Consider the following 22,614-nt stretch of genomic DNA (forward strand, 5'->3'; position numbering starts at 1 on the left):
CAAGTAAAATACTAAAAGGGTGGCAACAACCCCAGGAAAATGTGCTTTAACCAAATTAGAAGAGATCCAAAATCGTGAGTGGGGAGAAAGGGGATAAAAAGAGGTTCAAAAAGGAAGAGAGAAAAAAAAAAAAAAAAAAAAAAAAGAAAGAAAAGAAAAGAATTTTAAAAAAAGAAAACACCTAAGAAAAATGTAAAAAAAAAAAAAATATATATATATATATATATATTAGATAAACTAGTAAAAAATCGTTAAAAAAGAAAAAGGTAACAGTTAAAAAAAAAAAAAATTTTACCCGAAGGCGAGAAAAAAAAAAAAAGAAAAAAAAAATGAAAACGAAAAAATTAAATTAACTGCAAGACTAAAAAAAATCACAGGAAAAAAGCCATGAGTTCCGTGCTTGGCTTTCTCCTCCTCTGGAATTCTGCTGCTCTCCTTGGTATTGAAACCGCACTCCTTGGTAGGTGAACTTGGTCTCGGCTGGATTTCTTGTTGATCTTCTGGGGGAGGGGCCTGTTGTAGTGATTCTCAAGTGTCTTTGCCCCAGGCGGAATTACACCGCCCTTACCCGGGGCCGGGGTGAGTAATCCGCTCGGGTTTGCTTTCAGGAGCTTTTGTTCCCTGAGCGCTTTCCGTAGAGTTCCAGAGGACGGGAATACAAATGGCGGCCTCCTGGTCTCCGGCCCGGAGGAGCCGAGAGCCCAGGGCCCCACTCCTCAGTGCGCCCTCAGAGAACAGCGCCCAGTCACTCCCGTCTGCCTGACCTCCGGCCGCGCTCCGAGCTCACCGAGCCTGCGACCGGTTCAAGGTAACACGGAGCTGCGAGCTTACTGTCAGCTCTGTCTCTGTAGCCGGCTTTCCCGTTCCAATACCCGCAAGCTCTGCGACACTCAGACACCCCCGATCCTTCTGTGACCCTGCGGGACCTGAGGCCACGCTGACCCCGCGTGGGCTTCGCCCCGGTTTAGCCTCTGGAGCGATGTCCCTCAGCGGAACAGACTTTTAAAAGTCCTGATTTTGTGCGCGGTTGCTCCGCCGCTTGCCGGGAGCCGGCCCCTCCCCCCGGGGTCTATCTTCCCGTCGCTTTGGATTCACTTCTCCGCCGGTCCTACCTTTCAGATAGTGGTTGATTTTCTGTTTCCAGAATTGCTGTTCTTCTTCTCTTCGATCTGCCGATGGATTTTCAGGTGTTTGCAATCTTTAGATAAGCTATCTAGCTGATCTCCGGCTAGCTGAAGCAGTCTCAGCTTGCTACTTCTCCGCCATCTTGACTCCTCCCCTCCCCCTGCTTTATTTTTAAAAATGTTTTCAGATGTCTGAATCTTTAATTTAGAGAATTTGCCTCTCATTGCCTTATCTTCCACATTGGTCAATCCCCTGTCATCTCACTGACGAGATACTCCCAGTCAGAGACACACTAATGAACACAGTCTTAGTAAAGCCAGCAGTACTAAGAGAGTGTCAGTGAATTCAGGTTGCTGATTTTCAGGCGGGCATAGATTCAACAGTCCCTCTGGGGAAAGATTCCCAAAGAAAGAAGGTACCTACCAGCACACTCCTCCAGGGAACACAGGGAGGTCTCCGAGGACATTCCAGGGCAGCCAGGTCTGGAGGGGAAGGAAGTCAGGCACACACGGCGTCGCTCTCTGACACCATCCCCACAAATGGTACTACATTGGCTCCACGGCTGCCACAGTCCCCAAGTTTCTACAAGGACATTAGCCATGCTTTTAATGCTAGTTCATTTGAGAATCAGAATTTAAATGCACTCAAATGAAGCAGCAAACTTAAATCTCAGGCCTTGAAGTCAGTAAATAAAAACATGCCCAAAGATGTGGAAAGCTGGAAAGAGTGTTTAATAAGCCTTAAAACAAAAGAAAGCTGTATAATTTACAAAATGTTAACCTTTTTGGAACCTATCCTAGAGTAAAGCTCACAGGGCAACCAAATGGCCTGAAATGTTTGGAAAGTCAGGCTCCTATAAGCAAAGACAGGATGCAAACCCAGCTTCTTTGGGTGGACACCAGGCCTCATACAAGCTGGTGAGAAGTCATCTAAAAATATAATGAACTGCTAGAAGCCTGGTGTGGGCTAGCATGAGAAACAAAAGCCCTGGGAGCCACAAACCCAATGGGAATTTGTACCCACTTGCAGGCTCTTCTTCATGGATCTCACCAAATGCTCACAAGAAGGACTGAGGGTAGGTGCAAGACCAGAGAAAGCCTCTCTTGTGGTGGAGGTCTGAGGCTGGAAGGAGTGGCACTGTGGAAAACACACAAACCTTACCTGGATCCTTCTCCCCATCTGCTCTCCCAGCAAGAGCCTCAACCACTGGGAACAAAGCAGAAGCCCTGTCATTCTGAGAGCACCAGTTGAGATATAGTACTTCTAAGGAATGGAAAAAGAAGGAAATCCTTCACCCCTGGAAGGAGCAAAAAAATATACTGGGGCCAGACTTTTAGAGAGCTTCTATCACTGGAGAGGGGCAAGATCATCAAGAAGGCCCCATCTCTGAGACTCAGGGGCACAGCATTTGTCTAAGATGAACTAATGAACTGGAACAAGAAAAAGCTCTCTAGCTCCCATCACCCAACCCCTAGCCTGCAGCATGCTAGTAATTTCCAAGTATCAATAACAACAACCTACTGCTAGGGCAAGGGCAAGAGTGACAGGTGAAAACCTCTCTTATGTGCAGGCTCAAGCCTAAACTGAGGGTGCAACAGAAGCATGGAGGAAAATCCTCTGGTAAGCCAACTCCTACTCTGACTGCAAAGCAACATTAGAAAATTCTAAACTCTGTCATTCCCCAAGGATGGCCATAGCAACAGCAAAACCCCAACACAGCTTAATTCCTTAGTACATTGACCCAATCCCCACACTAAATGCCTAGCTAAAACAGGTGTATGTCCATTTCCTCACACAAATACTATTTATTGGTGTCTACAGTTCTAAATCAAAATGTCTAATTTCAACCAAAAATTATGAGACAAAGAAGCAAGAAAAAAAAGCTATCAAGAGATAAAGTAATCAAGAAACCTGGCTCTAATGTGACCCAGACATTGGAACTATCAGAGAGAGAAGTTCTGATACCTATGATTAATATTAAAGACTTTAGCGGAAAAGGTTGGCAAGATGAACAGATGAAAAATTTCACTAGAGGGGCGCCTGGGTGGCTCATTGGGTTAAAGCCTCTGCTTTCGGCTCAAGTCATGATCCCAGGGCCTGGGATCAAGCCACACATCGGGCTCTCTGCTCAGCAGAGAGCCTGCTTCCTCCTCTCTCTCTGCCTGCTTCTCTGCCTACTTGTGATCTCTGTCTGTCAAATAAATAAATAAAATCTTTAAAAAAAATTTCACTAGAGATTTGTAAATTGAGAAGAGGAAATGGAATGCTAGAAGTGAAAAACATGGTAACAAGGCTGAAGAATGCTTTCTCAGAGAATGCTCATTAGTAGACTCAATGCAGCTGAGGAAATAAAGAGTAAATTTGAATATAGATCCATAGAAATCACTCAGACAGAGACACAAAGCTCAAAAAGAAAGAGTGAATAGAAAAGATTACCCAAGAGCTGAGGGGCAATATCAAAGAGGCTATCATCCATGTCATTAGAATCCCAGAAGAAAAAAATAGAATCAAATAATGACCAAGAATTCTCCTAAATTAATGAAAGATAGTAAGTTAAATCAAGATGCTCAGAAAACATTGGGTAGGATAAAAAAAAAAAACCAAATAAACAAAAAATTAATCATACTATATTTAAATAGTTAAAAACCAAACCCAGAAAACTTTGAAGGCTGTGGCAGGGAAGGAAGGTTGAAGGTGGAAATACATTGCATGCAAAAGAATAAAGATTAGAAATACAGTAGGCTTCTTGTCATGCAAGCCAAGGATGATGGAGTAATAACTCTAAAGTAATGAAAGAAAATAATGACCAAACCAGAATTCTATATCTAGTGAAAGTATCTTCCAAAAATTAAGGAGAAATTGACTTTTTAGAGAAACAAAAATGAATAAAATTAATTACTGGAGATGTTCACCAGAAGAAATGTTAAAAGAAAATCCTTCAGGCAGAAGGAAGATGATACCAGAACAAAAACCCTGCATCTGTACAAAGAACTGAAAAGTGCTGGAAATGGCATTTATAAGGGTAAAGGTAAAATTCATTTTTTTCTTATTTTTAAATGCTCTAAAATAGAATTGCTAAGGAAAACTAGTATTATGTGTTCACAGCATATATAAAGTAAAATTTATGAGAACAATCACACAAAGAATGGGATTAATGAGTTAGAAATATACTGTTAATAAGGTCTTTATATGACATGTGAAGCAAAATATTATTGCTTAGATAGATCAAGAAAAGGTAGATTATTCAAAGGCTGATCAAGAAAAGTCAAAGATATATACTGCAAACTCTAGGACAACCACCTAAAAATATTTTAAGGTATAAGCCACTAAAAAATATATAAGGTATAAACCTTAAAATTGAATATTCAATTAATACTAAAGAAGGCAGAAACAAGAGGAAAAAGAAACAAAGAACAGATGAAATAGACATAAAACTACCCAGATAGTCAATAATATATTGTAATAGGATTGTATGGTGACAGACGGTAAGTACACTTGTGGTGAGCCTAGCGTAATACATAGAGAAGTTAAATCACTATGTTGTACACCTGAAACGAATGTAACATTGTGTGTTGACTATATCCAATTTAAAAAATTTTTAATAAAAAAACTTACTTTAAATATAATATACAAATAAGTTAAAAGTAAGCCGATGAGAGAAGTTATACCTGTGAACATGAATTAAAAGAAACCTGGAGTAGCTATATTAATATCAGACAGGGTAAACTGCAGAAGAAGAAATACTACCAGGGATAAAGAGAGACATTACAGAACAATAAAAGGATCAATTAAGCAAGGAGCTTGACAATGCTAAATGGGGATGCACCTAACATCAGAGCTTCAAAATACATACAAAATACTCCCAGGACAGTTATTACTGACTGACACATGCAAACAGCTCTTCCAAGAATATACTGAATCACTGCCAGATTGAATAATTAAACAGTTCCCTATAAAAAATCATCTTCTCTATCAGTACCTTCTCTATCAGTACCCATCCAACCTCAAGACTCAAGTCATTGCACTCCTAGGCACAAAAACACCCTCTGTATAAAAGTCTTTCTTCATGCTTTATGGACAAAAACTCGATACAGTCAAAGGTATAGAAAGCATGACAAAGATATAAGGAGAGCACATAGGGAAAATACATTCTCAGGTAATCCAAGTGGTGCAATCTTTGGAGTGAGTCATGGAATATGAGTTCTTCATAGCAATTAAAAGTCTCTGGGATTTTCACAGGAGTGTGAGCATTACAAACCACCATGCTGGACCAACAGCAACTGAGGTGTGGTAATTATGTTCCATCCAGAGGTCCAACTGAACACAATATTGGTTCTGTGTCTTCAGATCACACTACAGCTCCTCAGATGGAAGAACAATGGGCCCGCTTTGTCCTTACGCTTCAGAGCTATTCAGACACTAAGCCCCCCATGCTTGCAAAGCTCTGGGACACTCATATTAAAGCCTCTCGGAGTTAAAGTTTAGTGATTGATTTTTGAAAAATCTACTGGAAATTCTACCACTGAGAAATCTCAATTTAAAGTTAAGCCAATGCATAGTTTATCCTTAAGTTCATAATAAGACCACAAAAGGCAGAACTGTAAATACTAAGAATCTTTGTTATTCTTTCTTAACTCTTGTTTACTTCACATAAATATAATCTACATAAATATATAGAGTTAGTTGTCAACCAAAAAACAAAAATTCCAATTACTAGTGGCCAGAAAAAAAAAAAACAAGTTTTAGTAAAAGCATGAATCTTAATGTCAAAATTTACATTTTGAAATGCTGTGCCCTTTTCCCTTGGAAGTAAAATCATGACTTGTAGGACAATCAGTAATAAAAAATAAAGAAACATTTAAGCTACACCTTATACCCTTTTATTTCTAAATGAAATTAACTGAACAGGAAACAAAGGAAATCTCTCAAAGCAATTAACTAATTTAATAAGGCAATTTTTTATTTTTTTTATTATTATTTTTTTAATTTTTTATTTTTTATAAACATATATTTTTATCCCCAGGGGTACAGGTCTGTGAATCACCAGGTTTACACACTTCACAGCACTCACCAAATCACATACCCTCCCCAATGTCCATAATCCCACCCCCTTCTCCCAAACCCCCTCCCCCCAACAACCCTCAGTTTGTTTTGTGAGATAATAAGGCAATTTTTTTTAAAAATACCTTGAGTAATTCTATCTGTTCCCTGAAGCTTTCTACCAATAACTCTGAGGTAAATACTAAGCAAATGGAAGGTCATTAGATAACTGTAGTTCATTTTTTCTTTTACTATTATTATTATTTATTTAATTGTATTAGTTACCAAACAGTATTTCATTAGTTTTTAATGTAGTGTTCCATAATTCATTGTTTGAGTATAACACCCAGTGCTCCTTGAAATACGAGCCCACCTTAATACCCGTCATCAGGCTGAACCATCCCCCAAACCCCCCAAACCATTTGTTTCCCAGAGCCCATAGGCTCTCATAGCTTGTCTCCCTCTCTGATTCCACCCCCTTCTTTTTTCCTTTCCTTCTCCTAATGTCTTCCATGCTATTCCTTAGGTTCCACATATAAGTGAAACTGTATGATAATTTTCTTTCTCTGCTTGAAATAATCATTTAGCATAACCTCCTCCAGTTCCAACCATGTCGATGCTAATGGTAGGTAGTCATCCTTTTTTAGAAATGAAGAGCAAATGACCAATATTCCAAATACTCTTACTTCATGAATGAAAGCTGTTTTGTTTTGCCCTGGTTAAATGTCCATACAAGCACTCACACTGCATAACAAACCTGTTTGGCCAGGATAAATACCTTTCAGCTACTATAGAGGATAATAATTCTGAATGAGCAAAATTTGTCTGGAATAGGAACAGGCAGATTTGTTTACATGCCTCAAGACTATCTGAAAGGGGGCGCCTGGGTGGCTCAGTGGGTTAAGCCTCTACCTTCCGCTCCGGTCATGGTCTCAGGGTCCTGGAATCAATCCCCACATCAGGCTCTCTGCTCAACAGGGAGCCTGATTCCTCCTCTCTCTCTCTCTGCCTACCTCTCTGCCTACTTGTGATCTCTGTCTGTCAAATACATAAATAAAATCTTAAAAAAAAAAAAAGTTGGGGGGGCACCTGTGTGGCTCAGTGGGTTGTCTCTGCCTTCGGCTCTGGTCGTGATATCAGGGTCTTGGGATTGAGCCCCGCATCGGGCTCTCTGCTCAGCGGGGAGCCTGCTTCCCCCTCTCTGCCTGCTTCTCCGCCTATTTGTGATCTCTCTCTTTCTGCTAAAAATAATAGTAATAATAATAATAAAATCTTAAAAAAAAAAAAAGACTATCTGAAAGAATACTGCCCCTGAATACTCACACCTGGAAGACATTTTGCTCAAAAACTAAAGCAACTAAGCAAAACATGCTTATAAGAAAGTTTCTATAGGCAAGAGTGAGTAACTAAAAGCAGCAAATGGAGCAGTCACCTGGATAAGCAGTTCGGATTTTCTGTGCACAAAAAAAGGCTCCCTTATAATGGCTGAATCAGGCTTATGCCTGAACCAGTGGATTCCAAAGTGTGTTATGTGTCTATCAAGAGGGGTGGACAGCACGAGATAAACCAGTGAGATGAGGAGGAAATACTATAACTTCTTTCACTCTAAAAGCTCTATATTGTGTAATTCATGAGTTGACGGTTGACTGTACGGGAGGCAGTACAGAATAATGGAAAAAGCCAATCAAGCACCAGGAGTGGTTTAGCCACTTAACTACCATCGACTTCGGGCAAATTACGTAATTTTGTGCCTCCATTTCTTCACCCATGAAAGTGACAAGATAATAAATCTAAACCAAAAGGTTGTTATGAAGATTAAACAGATTAATATTTATAGATCACTTAGAGCAGCACCTGGTGCAATGTAATCCACTAAATAAACATTAGCTTTATTATGTCAGAGGATCACACCCATTATGTCACATATCCTGAAAGGACATTCCTAAGGAATGCCAAAAGAAAAGTTAACTTTCAGAAGGCTTTACTGTTTCACTTTCAGAAAACCGTTAAGTTTTCCAGTTTTAGGTAAAGTAACTCACAAAGTGGACGAGTAGCTTAAAAAGATTCTGGCAGACAATTAAAGATAACACACAATCTGTGAATAGAAAGGAAACGACAGGGTTCATAGTTCTCTTGTTCTTAGTAAAAAGCTCTTGTCAGTCATTTTGAAGGAAAAATAAGACCATCTAAGTACAGAAACAAGATAGTCTAAAAATTTAAATTATCAAGGAAACTATATATTAAATATATACACTTTTCGTTTATCAAAAAAATAAGCTAAAAATAAAAAAAACTATGTGACTATGACTTTATACCCTCTATCATTAATTATCAAGTTTTATCTTAGGGCGCCTGGGTGGCTCAGTAGGTTAAAGCCTCTGCCTTCAGCTCAGGTCATGATCTCAGGGTCCTGGGATAGAGCCCCGCATCGGGCTCTCTGCTCAGTAGGGAGTCTGCTTCCCCCCTCTCTCTCTGCCTGCCTCTCTGCCTGCCTCTCTGCCTACTCATAATCTCCAACTGTCAAATAAATAAATAAAATCTTTAAAAAAAAAAGTTTTATCCTAAATTTAATTACTCTCCTGTCTGAAACCCTTGGGCAGATGTGTTCATAATTTAGGATTTCTGAATTTATTTTTATAAGATACTAAGTGCTGTGTCCTATATTACCATTCTGTACTACTAACACTCCCCTGGCAGGATCTCAGGCAGCATCCCATTACCAAACACATTAATATTTCTGTAGAGAAAAGTAGAAACATTCACACTAAGTAAGATAAATGAAGATCATAAAAAATCATTTGTGGCAACATCTATTATATATCATCTATTATATATAATATATATTTTTTCTATTTTATATATATATTATATAATATATATTATATAAAACCTATTATATATTTATTTATTAAGTTGTTATTTACATACTCTCTCAAGCCCTGAAGACATATTTGGAAAAAAGAGACACACATATCAAACACATACTCCATTTTTGAAAGGAACTAATATATCAGTGGGGCAGTGGTTCACACAAGTCATTGTGGGTTCACTGGGGTCTCTGAATGATACCATCTGCCAAAAAAAAGTCAACTGTCAATTTAAGTGGAAAATGAAAAGAAGAGAACAAGATTTAGTTAGAAATGCTTAGACTAGAACACAAGAAGGCCTTGAGGTCCCTGTTGCTAGCATAAATGTCGCTGGATAGCTGGAGTCAGAGCCATGGGTGGGTGGTCACACTCCTGGGGTCTCCAAGAGCATTAGCCCCTCCAGGCACTGCTTCCAGCCCTGATGTTCAGTTGTGTCGAGTTGCTGCAGGCCATAGGGAACCCCTCACCACCCTCAGCCCGGAAACACAAAGAATCACTCTGCTCTGCCTCTCTCTCCTGTCTTGTCCCTGCTGCTGCTGGGGGGGGGGGGGGAACTCAAGTCCTTAGACAAGTAGAAGAATCTGTGGAAACCCCAATAGCTGGGAGAACCACAAAGCACACCTCCTGCTCCCAATGTCTTTAAACCAATGACCCCAATATCTTTATTTCCCTAGGTTGCTTCCACTAAGTTCAGTTAGATTTTCTTCTTCTAACAAGTAACGTCTTTTGAAAAGGCAAATCTATCTTAAATGATTACATTACTTTAATACAAGTTCTCTTACTACTACCAGCAGCAGCCAAATTTGCGTTCGATTTTCACTTTAATAAAACCTGTATTGAGCACCTATTCATGTGCAGGTAGGCTAAGTGGGTCAAATATCATAAATAGCTTCATGGTAGCACAAGCAGCCTTTTCACACCAAAAGAGCTCTCCCCCAACCCCCGCTGTCAGGAGGATGGTGGGCTTGAGGGTGGGGGGCATAGGGAGAAAGACTTGGAACAAGCCATGACAGATACAACTGATGCCATGCAGAGGCATGAAGGATGCTGGGCTGGCTTTACAGCAAGGGAATTTAACTAGTGTGGGGTCAAGGAAGAGTAACCCAAGTGGAGACTTGGGGGACAGGTTCATGTCAACCAGGCAAAGGCGGGTGGAGACCCCAGCCCAGAAATGGCGACTATTGGTTGGGTAGCCTGACCATAGGGGTCCTGTGGATTCTCATCCTCCTGTCAAGTGAGGTGACTGGCAAGTATTTTCTTTTTAAGATTTTATTTATTTAGGGGCGCCTGGGTGGCTCAGTGGGTTAAAGCCTCTGCCTTCAGCTCAGGTCACGATCCTGGGGTCCTGGGATCGAGCCCCGCATCGGGCTCTCTGCTCTGCAGGGAGCCTGCTTCCTCCCCTCTCTCTCTGCCTGCCTCTCTGCCTACTTGTGATATCTCTCTCTCTCTGTCAAATAAATAAAATCTTTTAAAAAAAAGATTTTATTTATTTAGGGGCACCTGGGTGGCTCAGTGGGTTAAAGCCTCTGCCTTCAGCTCAGGTCATAATCCCAGGGTCCTGGGATTGAGCCTCACATCGGGTTCTCTGCTCAGCATGGAGCCTGCTTCCTCCTCTCTCTGCCTGCCTCTCTGTCTACTTGTGATCTCTGTCTGTCAAATAAATATTGGACAGAGAGACACACAAGTAGACAGAAGGAGAGGGGGAAGCAGGCTCCCCACTGAGCAGAGAGCCTGACATCGGGCTCGATCCCAGGACCCTGAGACCACGACCTGAGCTGAAGGCAGAGGCTTAACCCATTAAGCCACCCAGGTGCCCTGGTGACCAACAAGTATGTGCAGCCTCAGCTGACCTGAATTTTAAATAATCCCTCTGCCTGCAGTGACACAGTGAGGTGGACAGTGGCAGGATCGGAATCAATGAGGAATCTGTTGCCGTAGGTTAGCTAAGGGATGATGGAGGTTGACACCAAGGAGCCAAAACCCATGGGACTTGGTGATTTATTATTTATTGGAGGTAAGGAAGAAGAGGAAGACCGCTGGGCTTCTGCTTTGAAATGAAATGGTGGCTAAGGCCTGTACTGAGGGGCAGGTTGTGGGGGTAAGATGATGAGTCTAATTACTCCGAGATGCCCAAGAGACATGTGAGGGGGCAGCTATGCAGCAGCACTTAGATGCTGGGAAGAGATACCCACGTGGAGTGGTCAGTCTCAGAATGGTGCTCACCTAACAGGTGCATGAAGAGTGAAGAAAGTGGGGCGTCTGGGTGGCTCAGTTGGTTAAGCGACTGCCTTCAGCTCAGGTCATGATCCTGGAGTCCCCGGACCAAGTCCTGCATCAGGCTCCTTGCTCAGTGGGAGCCTGCTTCCACCTCTGACCCTGCCCCCTCTCATATGCACACTCTCTCTCTCTAATAAATAAATAAAATCTTTAAAAAAAAAAGTGAAAAAACAGGATCTAGTTTAAGATATGAAGTGAGCAGTTAACAGATGAGCCCAGGTGGTGGAATTGGCCGGCAAGGGAGACCATGAAGAACAGTCAAGGAAGTGGGAGGGAAGCGAGGTAAGGGTCCAGGGTGATGTCACAGGACTGAGATATTTTTAGGTATTTCAAGGCTGTTGGCCATGAGCCTGTTAAAGGACTGTTAGACGGAGGAGAGAGAGGGGATGATGATTAACAGAGGATTCCGGATAGGAGCCGAGGGACTGGGATCCACAGTGGAGGAGAAGGCTGACCTTGCATTGGAGGGGTGCACACTCCTTCCATGGTGACAATAAAGGAGACCAATGGATGTAGGCTTACAGACATTTTGGTGGGAGGTTGAAGGAGCTCGTTCTTGATGGCCAGGTGCCCTGGGTGGCAGGAAACAAACTCAGCTCTGAGAGTCAAGATGGGGGAGGGGCTGAGGTCTGAGGGGAGCTGCTCTAGAGAATGGGGGCAGAGCTGGTCGGGCAGCATGGAGGGTCCAGCTGAGGGGGGAGGCATAACCCACCTGGATGTGACCGTCCATGCAGCTTGTGTGCCAAAGGCGGCCAGGAGATGGCCGGATTCATGCGTCAGAAGGAAAAGAGGGCAGAGGAGTTTAGGCTCTTGATAGGAGACATGTGATAGGTAGGGATGAGCCATGGAATTTAGACTGGATGGAGAGGTAAATGCAAGCCAGGAGATGACTAGGGGGTGCGGAGAAAGTCAAAGAAAATGGACTTGTAAGGTGAGGAGATGGGTGAATTTGAAGCAAGAAATACTTGGAGTTCCAGACACAGTCAGAGGCTTGGGCCCTCGGGGGGCCTGGAGCTTAGCAGGGATGAAGCTATAAGCAAACCAGACAATTTCTGCCAGATGAATCTCTTGCCAAGACCAGGCTTGCAGGAAAAGGAAAAGAACTGCAACGAGGGGCCCGGGGCATGGATGGAATTGTAATAACCCCACTTCTTTGTGATTAGATAGGGCATTACACAAAGAACGTAGAGTGTAAAGTTTGTAGAAATCTTGCTTTGAAATCTCACTTCTACAGAGACTCATTCCGGCAAAGAAGGATATAACGGGAAAGAGACACGCTCAGCGAGAGGAAGCCAGAAGTCAACCAAATACAATTTGAGATTTAGCTTTGAATTCTGCTCATACCTACCATAGATTTGCCATATGATGTAATAATATAACTTTTTAAGATAAAATGCAATAGAGGCTAAAGTTATTGGTGCCTCCTCTATGCCAGGCGTTATGCTGAGAACTGTGCGCACATATTTCATTCAATTCTCACAACTCTCAGAGGTAGATGCTCCTATGATCCCTGTTTTACTAGCAGGGAAACTGAGACCTAGGAAAGTAAGCGGTGAGCTGAGTCAGCTTCCATGAGTCCTAATTTTTCAGGTAAGAGTAAGGCCATGTAGGATATTATGAGGAGTGAACCAGAAAGATGATGGTACAGTTCACAGAAACTTAAGTCCAATGAAACTCAAAAGAATAATTTTGATTGCATGGAGGCACCAGTTTGCTTTAAAAAGCTTCAAAATTTCAATACCAACCTATGTTTCTCTGAATTAGCATGCACTCCCTCTCCTTTGTGGAAAAATGGCTTCTGCTTGGAATGCCAAAGTCAAAGCAGTATTTATTCCTCCCCATGTCAAACAAAGTGCAGTTGAATACGGTTCTCCTCTCTCCCAAGGTCAGGCTGTTTTCAGCTAGCTGAATGGTCCTTTCCCCAGGGCGTCTGGGGGCCTCCTTGAAGACCGTGATCACTCCTTGGATGAAGATGCACAGTGGGGGGAAGACTGTCACCTCCACCCCGGACTCACACGTGAGTTCTGGTGCCATCACCAGTTTGTATCCAAATTTCTGGGCCAGGTCAATGGGTCCTGTGGAGGTAATGACCGAGTCTCGGCCAAACAGCTTCAGCACCACCGTGACGTAGGCTTTTGGCCCCACAGGCGCACAGCCAAACTGAAGCCACTGACCTTGAGAGAGTTCTGTCCTCTTGCTGGTTCTGATCTCCAGCGGCTGACCTGGACTTGTTCTTGCCTCGGGCAGACTGTTGGTAAAGATGACGTCCACCAAGATGTCAGGCTGGCCCGTAGGGAAGGAGCACAGTGGCTGATGGGTGAAAAGGCCCACCTGGAAGGTGCCTTCCGCCGCCTTGGACGTCCTATTCAAGTCAATGTGAAAGACAGGCCATTCGACCTTGAGAAAGGCTCTTTGCTCCCAGTGGCTGACTTGAGTGCCATTGTGGGCTACCTCCAGAGCCATCGTGAACCAGTAGTCTCCAGCCTCCTTGAAGTAGAAGCATTCAAACTCCAGTGTTCCCTGGGACTGGTTGGTCAGGAGGTATTTGGCGGTCACCGTCTGATTGGTGCTGGCCTCCAGCAACAGGACAGACACATTGCGCAGTGTCCCGTTGGCACCACCGAAACGCCGGAAATCCACAGACACCGTGTTGTTGCTTAGCGCTACATGGCCTGGCTTTTCCAAGAGGAGATGCTCGTCTTCTCCAAGAACTGAAACGAAATGGTCAGAGTCGATTTTACAAAGAGATCTCTGAGCAGCACCACCAGTGACATTGAAGAAAACAGCATTCTGCTCATAAGGAGGAGGAGTTTGACCTCGGCCAGAGAGGAGGTGCAATGATGCTGTGAGCCAATCCCGGGAGCTGGGCCCCGCGCAGTTCCCGTTCTAAAGTGGCACTGGGCCTTGGTCTTCAGCTATCGTGGGTCTCAAGATGGAAATCCATACCCACTTCTCTCATTTTAATCTGTTAAAAAGAAAACAAGCCCCCCAGGACAGAGAACCAGGACTTAATTACAGCTTCAATCTAACCCCAGACTGTGGCCTTGCCACAGTCCATCTCAAATTTCCTGATCTGCACTGGTGAGGTTACCTCCTTGATAAAAAAAAACCTGAGGGCCACCTCCCAACACCCCCCCAACCCCAACACACAGAAAGAAGACATCCTGGCATGAAACATTCCTTTCTGTTCTTTTGCTACTAACTTCTTGCCCCACCCTCCTTCCTATAAAAACTTTCCATTTTGTACAGCTCCTCGGGCCATCTACGCTTGCTAGATGGTATGCTGCCCAATTCATGAATTGCTTAATTAAGCCAATTAAGTTAGATCTTCAAATTCACTCAAGTGAGCTTTTTTCCCCCTTTTTAAATAAAGTATATTCTAGGGGCCTCTGGGTGGCTGAGTCTGTCTTTGGCTCTGGGCCCTGCATCATGTGGCACGCTGCTCAGCGGGGAGCCTGTTTCTCCCTCTCCCTCTGCCTGCTGCCCCCTCCCCCTGCTTGTGCTCTCTGTGTCAAATAAATAAATAAAATCTTTTTTTAATCATATTTTGGGGGTGCTTGGGTGGCTCAGTGGGTTAAAGCCTTTGCCTTCGGCTCAGGCCATGATCTCAGGGTCCTGGGATTGAGCCCTGCATTGGGGTTTTCTGCTCAGCAGGGAGTCTGCCTCCCTCTCTCTCTCTTTCTACCTACCTTTCTTCCTACTTGTGATATATCTGTCAAATAAATAAATGAAATCTTAAAAAAAAAATCATATCCTGGGGACATGTGTGGCTCAGTTGGTTAAGCATCTGCCCTCGGGTAAGGTCCTGGGATAGAGTCCTATATCAGGCTCCCTGCTCAGGGGGATCCTGGTTCTCCCTCTCCCTCTGCCCACCCCCCACCCCGTTTATGCTCTCCCTCTTACTCTCTATCTCAAATAAAAAAAAAATCACATTCTGGTGTTTAGATAATTTGGAGGAAATGGATACATAGTAACATGAGAAAACTTGATTTAAATGATGCTGTACAAACTGCTCTTGATTCCTTAAAATGGAAGACCCTAAGTATCTTCAAAGTCATCATTTTCTGATATTCAAGACAAGTACTTAAGCATTTTCACCAGTAATGGAACCAGTGCTGTTGGTTTGTACAAAGCAGAAATTTGTAGATGGATGAGAAATGTTGACACTTTATTCTGCACAGGTCGCCCAAGGGACAGAGTGAATGTTTATGACATACCCAGGCTTGTCCTTGCCAGTTTTAATTACACTGAATCCCAGACCAGCCTAGATGCGATAGATAACTTCTAGCCCACAAGCATCACTCAGTTAACATCAATCCTATCTTTTTAAAAAAGAGACCCATGAGAGCAGCTGAAGTAAAGAGTGGAAAAAACACAGACACACAGGAATCCTTGTTTCTATTTTGAACTTGATCCAAATACATATCAAAGGAGACAGAATTTGGCAGTGCAACAATCAGCTGGCCCATGGCTAGGGTAAGAAACATTTCTAGATTTAAGACACTGCAGGGCTCTTTTGGCTTGGAAAATAACATGTGTAAGTATTAATTTATTATTATCTTACATAATATACACATATCATACTATATCATATATATGTCCAAAGAGCCTCAGGGTATTACTTGGGCTGGTCATCTTTAAATATACCCTTGCATGTATTCAGTTAATGATCATTAGAATCAGCATGTGGATATACTGGCACATAGAGGTATTGTTTTGTGTTTAAATAGTTCATCACATCACCCATTTCTTGTTAAAGAAGACATGAAATAAAATATATGAAACTTGGAAGGACCTGAAATGTTTGATCATCTGCCTGAAAACCATAATAGAATAAAGTTCTTTTTTTCTTTTTTTTTTTTCCTTTAGTCAAAACAGAAGCTGCAAGATAGTCCGTTTCGGAGGAGACGAGTTAAGGTTGAGGAAGGTAGCTGATTCTGGGGGAGCCTGTGCCTGGTTCAGAGCCCACTCAGCACCTGTTTGTAAACAGCAACCAAAGAGACTCTAACACTCACCGCAGCCCAAGGAAGGAGTTAAGACTGAGAACCAAAGTCAGGTTAATTTGAATCTCATGGGGCAGGATGGTTTTTGATGTACTTTAAGATGGAGACCACACATCACTTAGTTAACTGACAAAGCCTATGGTCGATGATAGGGATAGTGTGGGGGGGAGGCAGATCAGACTCCGATTTGATGGGCAGCCGATCAATGAAAAAGACACACATGCCCAGTCAGTAGTGGAGAAAAAAGATACAATTGATGGGTTTCAGCAGCTCAGAGAGCAGGTGTGTACTGAAGAGAGAATTTGCTACTTCACTACAGAACTCCTGATTTTATAGACGAGAATACATCCTCATTTAGAAAACAGCAATGTGGGCGTACCACATTCTGGCTCCTACAGTATAGTTTTCTCTAATCTTTCAATTCCGTTCTCTCCCCTTTCCTTTATTATATTTAAGTAACTGATATCTCGATATAAGCATGTTGCTTAAAAAAAACAACTGCTAATGGTATATTTTGATCAATATCAAATGGAGAAGTGGAAAAAAACCCAGGTCTAGGAAAATATTTCCTTTTCTATTAGCAGCATAGCATGTACACTCAACTTCTATGCTCTGTTTTATGCTCGTTGAACTTTTATTCTTATACTCCAGTAAGATACTTGCTTTCCACAATGACAAACATCCTTGCGGACTTTGTGAAAATGGCAAATCCTGAAGTCTTTATCATTACGAAATCCAGGAACTTTTTGTAATTTTTTGTATGAGGCTCTTATACGCAGAGTGATCTGTTTTTAAGGAGGGATAAATGATATTAAGATCATTGAATCTCAGATTGATTTTCAGCAAATCAAGCATCTTCTTGCTTAAATAAACTTTTTAAAAAGAAAAGGTTGAGGGAGAAGATTCACTGGACAAAATGAACAGTGTACACTCTGGTCCTTTTTTTAAAAAAATTTTATGGTTTTTATTTATTTATTTGGCAGAGAGAGAACACAAGCAGGGGGAGAAGCAGGCTCCCTGATCAGCAGGGAACCTGATGCGGGGCTCGATCCCAGGATCCCAAGATCATGACCTGAGCCAAAGACAGACGCTTAACTGGCTGAGGCACCCAGGATTCTCTATCCCTTGGATCACATTTCTTGATCAATTTGAAAACAATTTCCACTCTTAAACAATGGACTGCCTAGAAGTCTTTGAAATACTTGGCAATCATCAAAAGAAAAGTAGCAAGTTTTATAATATCAAATATGCTCATTCAGCAGTTGTGTAAAACTCTCTGAATAATGAACTATATTTTTAGTTGAAACAAATTGAATGAAGAAGAGTAATGGTGAGCACCTGCTATTTGCTCAGGCAGTCAAGGTGTCTCGCCTTTCTTATTTTATCTTCACAGCAACCCCATGATGCCAACAAGAACCTCGTCTAAGGTATACAACTAGCAAGGACTGAAATTTGGACTGGCTCCAAAGATATTCTAACAGCAAAACTCTCCAGAAGCGTGGAATCTTACAGAGAATCCCAATTTAAAAAACGTAATTTCATGTGTGTGAGTGGAGTTTAAATGTATAATACTGAAATACTAGGAAATCAGTCAAAGAGAACACAACATGTTGTCTCCAGTTTGTTTAAATGAAAGCGATTTGTTTTTTATTCTTTTTAAGACTTAAAATCTATTTAAAGGGAAATTTTTTTTAATCAATAAATACAGAATTTTAAGAGAACCCAGTTTAAAAAGTACCGCACTGTAGCCACTGCACCCACCCCCCAGTCATCAACATCCATGCATTTATATAAACCTCACATTTACATTTCTTCATCGATACTGAGAGCATGAAGCATACTTACAATACTCACCATAGTCACAGAGTACCACCAACAATAGATTTGAAAAGTCTTTCAACATTTGTTTCATTCTGATTAGCAAAATCCCAGGTCTTTGGTCTCCTCGTGTCCTTTCTCACATCCAAACTGTGAATTTTTTTTTCATAAACACCTGAAATTAGAATCCCAAAGAAATGATGCCTCTGTTCAATGTGATTTATAAAATAGTAATCACACTATGGCAAAACCATTCTAAGAAGTCAAACTTCATAGGTGCTACTGAAAAGAAAGTAAGGAGCACTCTAATTTTCCCTGGGGAAATGATTTGTAATTGTACGTGTCCCTTTCGTTACATTACAATGCACCTGTTAGGAATATTCAAGTGTGCTCAACACTGAAATTATCTTTGCAAAACACCAAGCCTCTTATCTTCATAACACATGCTTAAGTGGAGAGTTTGCTATTTGCTGAATTTCATCAAAGCTAAGAGCCAATCTGGATAATACATTTTCATCTGTTTATTTCCTTAGCATTTCATACCTATCAATTTGCTAAAATTCTGCCAGATTTTCATTTCGCATCCTGCTGTACAGACCAGGCTCTCTTCTACCAATGGACTTAACAACCACTGTCTTTCTTGCACAAGTGGTATGTTATCTGGATCCCTTCATTTCTTAATGCTTGGGAGCTGTATCAAAACTATCAAGCCTTTCAAAAAGGTACCCAGTATATTGCAATTAAATGTGAACTCCATGTGATACTGTCTTTCCTCTTTTAGGGGACTCCACAGAGAAAACAGATAAATAACAATTATCATCTTCAGTCAGTTTCCCAATACTTGTTGCTAAAATCAGTATGCATCAGGACATTGATGATTTCGTGCAGCTATCTTCCCAGACCACCTAAGAGGGCAGGAAAGATCTTGTTGGCCTGTGCTTCAGAATGATTTGTGGGAGGAGGTATTTAATTTGATAGGAACAGACTATTAGATTGTAGAATAAGAGTCAAAGGCACTTGCCAATTTTTCATACTAGTCTAATAAGTGAGGAGCTAATAAACATAACCAACTATATATTTTCTTAATATACATTTTACATACCCCCATTACCCACAGTTAATATATTTTAACAATATACTATACTTCAAATAATTATGTTACATCTCTTCAGAAAAGACAGAAATTACTGGAATTAAAAGGACTGATGAAATAATCGAAAATTCAATGGAAAGAAAACTGATGTGTCTCTATTAGCTTTCTTTCAATGGGAGTTGGTTGAACAAAGGAAACACTGTATTTCCTCAAAGGGAAACAGAGATTTGAAGTGTAATTAGGCAGATGATTAGCGGGTCCCTCCCCTCTGCTCCCTAACAACAACAACAAAAAAAAAAATTCCATTTTTCTGGGATTAGGCATAGACTTGATCCAATCCTTTCCTTGAACTTGGGATGGGAAATGTTGCCAAACACAGCAGGTGAGTATCTCCCAGGCAAGCCTAGGCACTTAAGGCAATAAAATGTATCCTTTTGAGTTTCTGATCTCAGTAATCACAGTAAGGAGAAGTAAGCATTTCCCAGCTCCCAAAAGTTGAACTGGCTTCTCCCAGATTGTTTGCTTTTCCCTGACAATCATTTTTCAAAGAAGACCAAATCACTACTGATTTTGTGATGGTAACACATTTTTCTTCTACCAATAAAACACAGAATAGTGTGATAATCTGTATTTAGAACTAAGTAGAAATATAAAATAAACCAGACTACCTAAAAATCACAATATGGCTTTTTAAAAATATTCTTAAGCTTTTGAAAATAAATGCTTAATTTTTATTAGCTCAATTACTAATTTAAAGACCTGAACAGAGTAACCCACAATGGAATGGAATGCTGGATAAAAAGCACTATATTTGAGGAAAGTAAAAAAAAAAAAAAAAATCTCATTTTCTTCCTCCCTTCCCCTCTCTCTTTCTTTTTACCTTGTTTGTTTATTTTCTTCCAACACGTTTTTCCCAATACCAGGACTGGCTACTTACAATGTTTGGCTTGAGAATCATTTTGAGAAGATAAAAACTTAGGTCTCTTTTATGCACATTTAGAAATACTCCTCTATAGGAGTCACACATAAACATTTGCAGAAAGATTCCAAATGCATCAGCTAGAGGGTAAGAGGCAGTCAATATTCTCAGTGGCTAATGGCATCACGCCAGGCTCAGTTCCTATGTTTTTGCTGAAACCGGCTAAGATAAATCCCTACAGTGTCTTCATTGCTGCAGAAAAAGAAAAGGAATTAAGCTAAAGTCTCTTGGGACAACTGATTTATCAAATAAAAGGGAAAACAAAAGGAAGCAAAGTGATTTTGTCCCTTCTGACAAAGACAAGCTCGTGCATATCTATCTACTACTAATATTTATTAGCAGGAAATCCCTAGTTCCAAAGCAGCTCGTGTAAAGAGGCTTTATTTATACATTCAGTACAGTGGGCTCTGCCCTGGTCCCAGGGATTGGATGCAGCTTCCCTAGAGAGGCTGTAGGCTGCCCGCTTCTACAGCTTCCCAAAGGCCCACGAGTCAAGTTCATGCCTGGAAATCTGGCCCTGCCCAAGTCCTCAGCCCAAAGCTCTCATAAAATGAGGACCGTTTTGAACTGCTTAAACCTCATAGTTTGTACCCCAGAAAGGATTTCTCTTTGGAAAGGGACAAATTTGTTCTGAAACGCGGAGTACCCTAGGACGCTGTCCTTCAAGGATCCCCACCGTTCGGGCTCCCCGCCCGTCTGCGGGCAGCTTGTCTCTCGGCAACACCTGCCGAGCCGGGACACCGAGACGCGCAGGCGGACGCTTTCTAAAGCGCTTCCCTGGGGCGAAGGCTGAGCCCCCAACGGCGAGGAACAGGGTGCAGCGCCACCCTGCACTCTCAGCCTGCCTGGAGAGTGGGGCCGGCAGGGGCCGGGGGGCATGGTCCGACCCAGCGGAGCCGCGGGGGGATCCGCGCCGCACAGCAGTGCCCTAGGGGTCGGGGGTGGGGGGCGGCAGGCTCTTTCCTACCTCTCGGGTCTGGCGGGGGCGCCGGGGCCGGAGCCGGGGTGAGCGAGGCGGCGAGGTGACAAGGCGGGCAGGCGGGAGGCCTCAGGGGCGGCGAGGTAGCGTGCGGAGCATCCCGCGTCCCGGGACTACTCGCCCAGGCCGGCCGCGCTCCGCTCGGCGGCGGCCCCACCCGGGCCCGCCCCGGACGGCGCGGGGAGGACGGCCCCGGAGGGCGGGGGCCCGGCCGGCTGGCGAAATCAGCCCCGCCCGCTCTGGGCAGTGCATCTTTCCTCCCGCGCGCCGCCGGGGCCGCGGAGTGGGGAGTTGCGGGTTGGGGGGATGGGGTGGGGAGAGGGGGCCCTCGGGGGGCCGGGTACAGCCCCGAGGTACACCCATGGCCCGGGCCGGGGCCCAGGGCGAGCCGCAGTCTCCCCGCGTTCCGATCCAATCACTTCTCCCCCTGGGGTCCTTTCTTCTGGGGAACCACAAAAGTGAGCCATCTGAGTGGCCTCGCTAGTTTGCGTAAACTGGGTTGCCCAAATGGCCTTGAAGAGTCTCAAAAGAGAACAGTTCAGGCAAAGCGCATCTTCGTTTAGGTTTTTCTTTCCCCGCAGCCAGAGCTGGCTAAATTTAAAAAATGACACCTTAATTCTCAAGTATTACAGTTGTCTTTTTACAAGAATACTGGAGGATAAGAGTTCCACCTTCACAGCCGTGCTTTTTGGTCCACTGTCCCGTGAATACAGTTTACCATTTGCTTTTCTTCTATACAAAACAGCCCATTTAACGGACACCACTAGTTGCAGTAACAGAAATCAGAGCAGGAGTGGCCTCCAGAGAGCAGGTGACTGGAAAGAGGCCCCAGGGGGATGGCAGCAGATATGTTCTATTGGCTGCTGTGTTGAGTTACATGGATTTAGTATACATTTGTTAAAATGCCTCCAACTTAAGATATGTACACTTCACTGTAAATATTACCTCAATTTTTAAAACTTAAAAGTAAAGCATTTGCAGGTTTTTTAATCTACCACTTAATCTTTTAAAAGGTAATGCAATTACTCAACTATCAGTTATCAGAGGTTGGCTGAGATAATGAATTTGCTAAGCACTTATTCTGTCCAATAATTAATGCTAGCAGTACTAATTAAATCCATCCAAGGCTTTACTGACAGGAAGTATCTACTCCAACGTCCATTCATCAGTCCAAGTTGAGATATCTTTTCAAATATATGCTACAGTCCTTGGCATTTTTGAAAGCAAGAGCTCAGTGTAAAGAATGGGGCTTTGGTGAAATAGGTCAATCAGAGAAAGACAATTATATGATCTCTCTGATATGAGGAATCTGAGAGGCAGTGTGGGGGGTGAGGGAGGGCGGGGAGTAGGGAGGAAAGGGCACCAGGGAGGGAGACAAACCATAAGAAACTCTTAATCTCGGGCGCCTGGGTGGCTCAGTGGGTTAAGCTGCT

At 42.7% G+C, this 22,614-nt stretch overlaps 1 protein-coding gene across 2 annotated transcripts; it reads right to left on the minus strand.

The window, feature by feature from the left end:
* Positions 1-1,320: 1,320 nt before the first annotated feature.
* LOC123394200 (thrombospondin type-1 domain-containing protein 1-like) lies at positions 1,321-21,345 on the minus strand. Of its 2 annotated transcripts, none has more exons than XM_045087961.1 (4): positions 21,170-21,345; positions 18,167-18,305; positions 13,055-14,020; positions 1,321-1,707 (listed from the first exon to the last, which is right to left on the minus strand). In XM_045087961.1, exons 2-4 carry the CDS (start codon positions 18,222-18,224, stop codon positions 1,502-1,504), a joined length of 1,230 nt encoding a protein of 409 aa, XP_044943896.1. In that variant the 5' UTR covers positions 18,225-18,305; positions 21,170-21,345; the 3' UTR covers positions 1,321-1,501. The 2 variants fall into 2 exon arrangements, with proteins under 2 accessions (XP_044943896.1, XP_044943897.1); XM_045087962.1 differs by lacking the exon at positions 1,321-1,707 and adding an exon at positions 8,663-8,902.
* Positions 21,346-22,614: the final 1,269 nt, after the last annotated feature.

This window comes from Mustela putorius, unplaced genomic scaffold, assembly GCF_011764305.1.
Source record: "Mustela putorius furo isolate JIRA1106 unplaced genomic scaffold, ASM1176430v1.1 tig00001878_pilon_pilon_pilon, whole genome shotgun sequence".
In the NCBI taxonomy this organism is placed as follows: domain Eukaryota; kingdom Metazoa; phylum Chordata; class Mammalia; order Carnivora; family Mustelidae; genus Mustela; species Mustela putorius.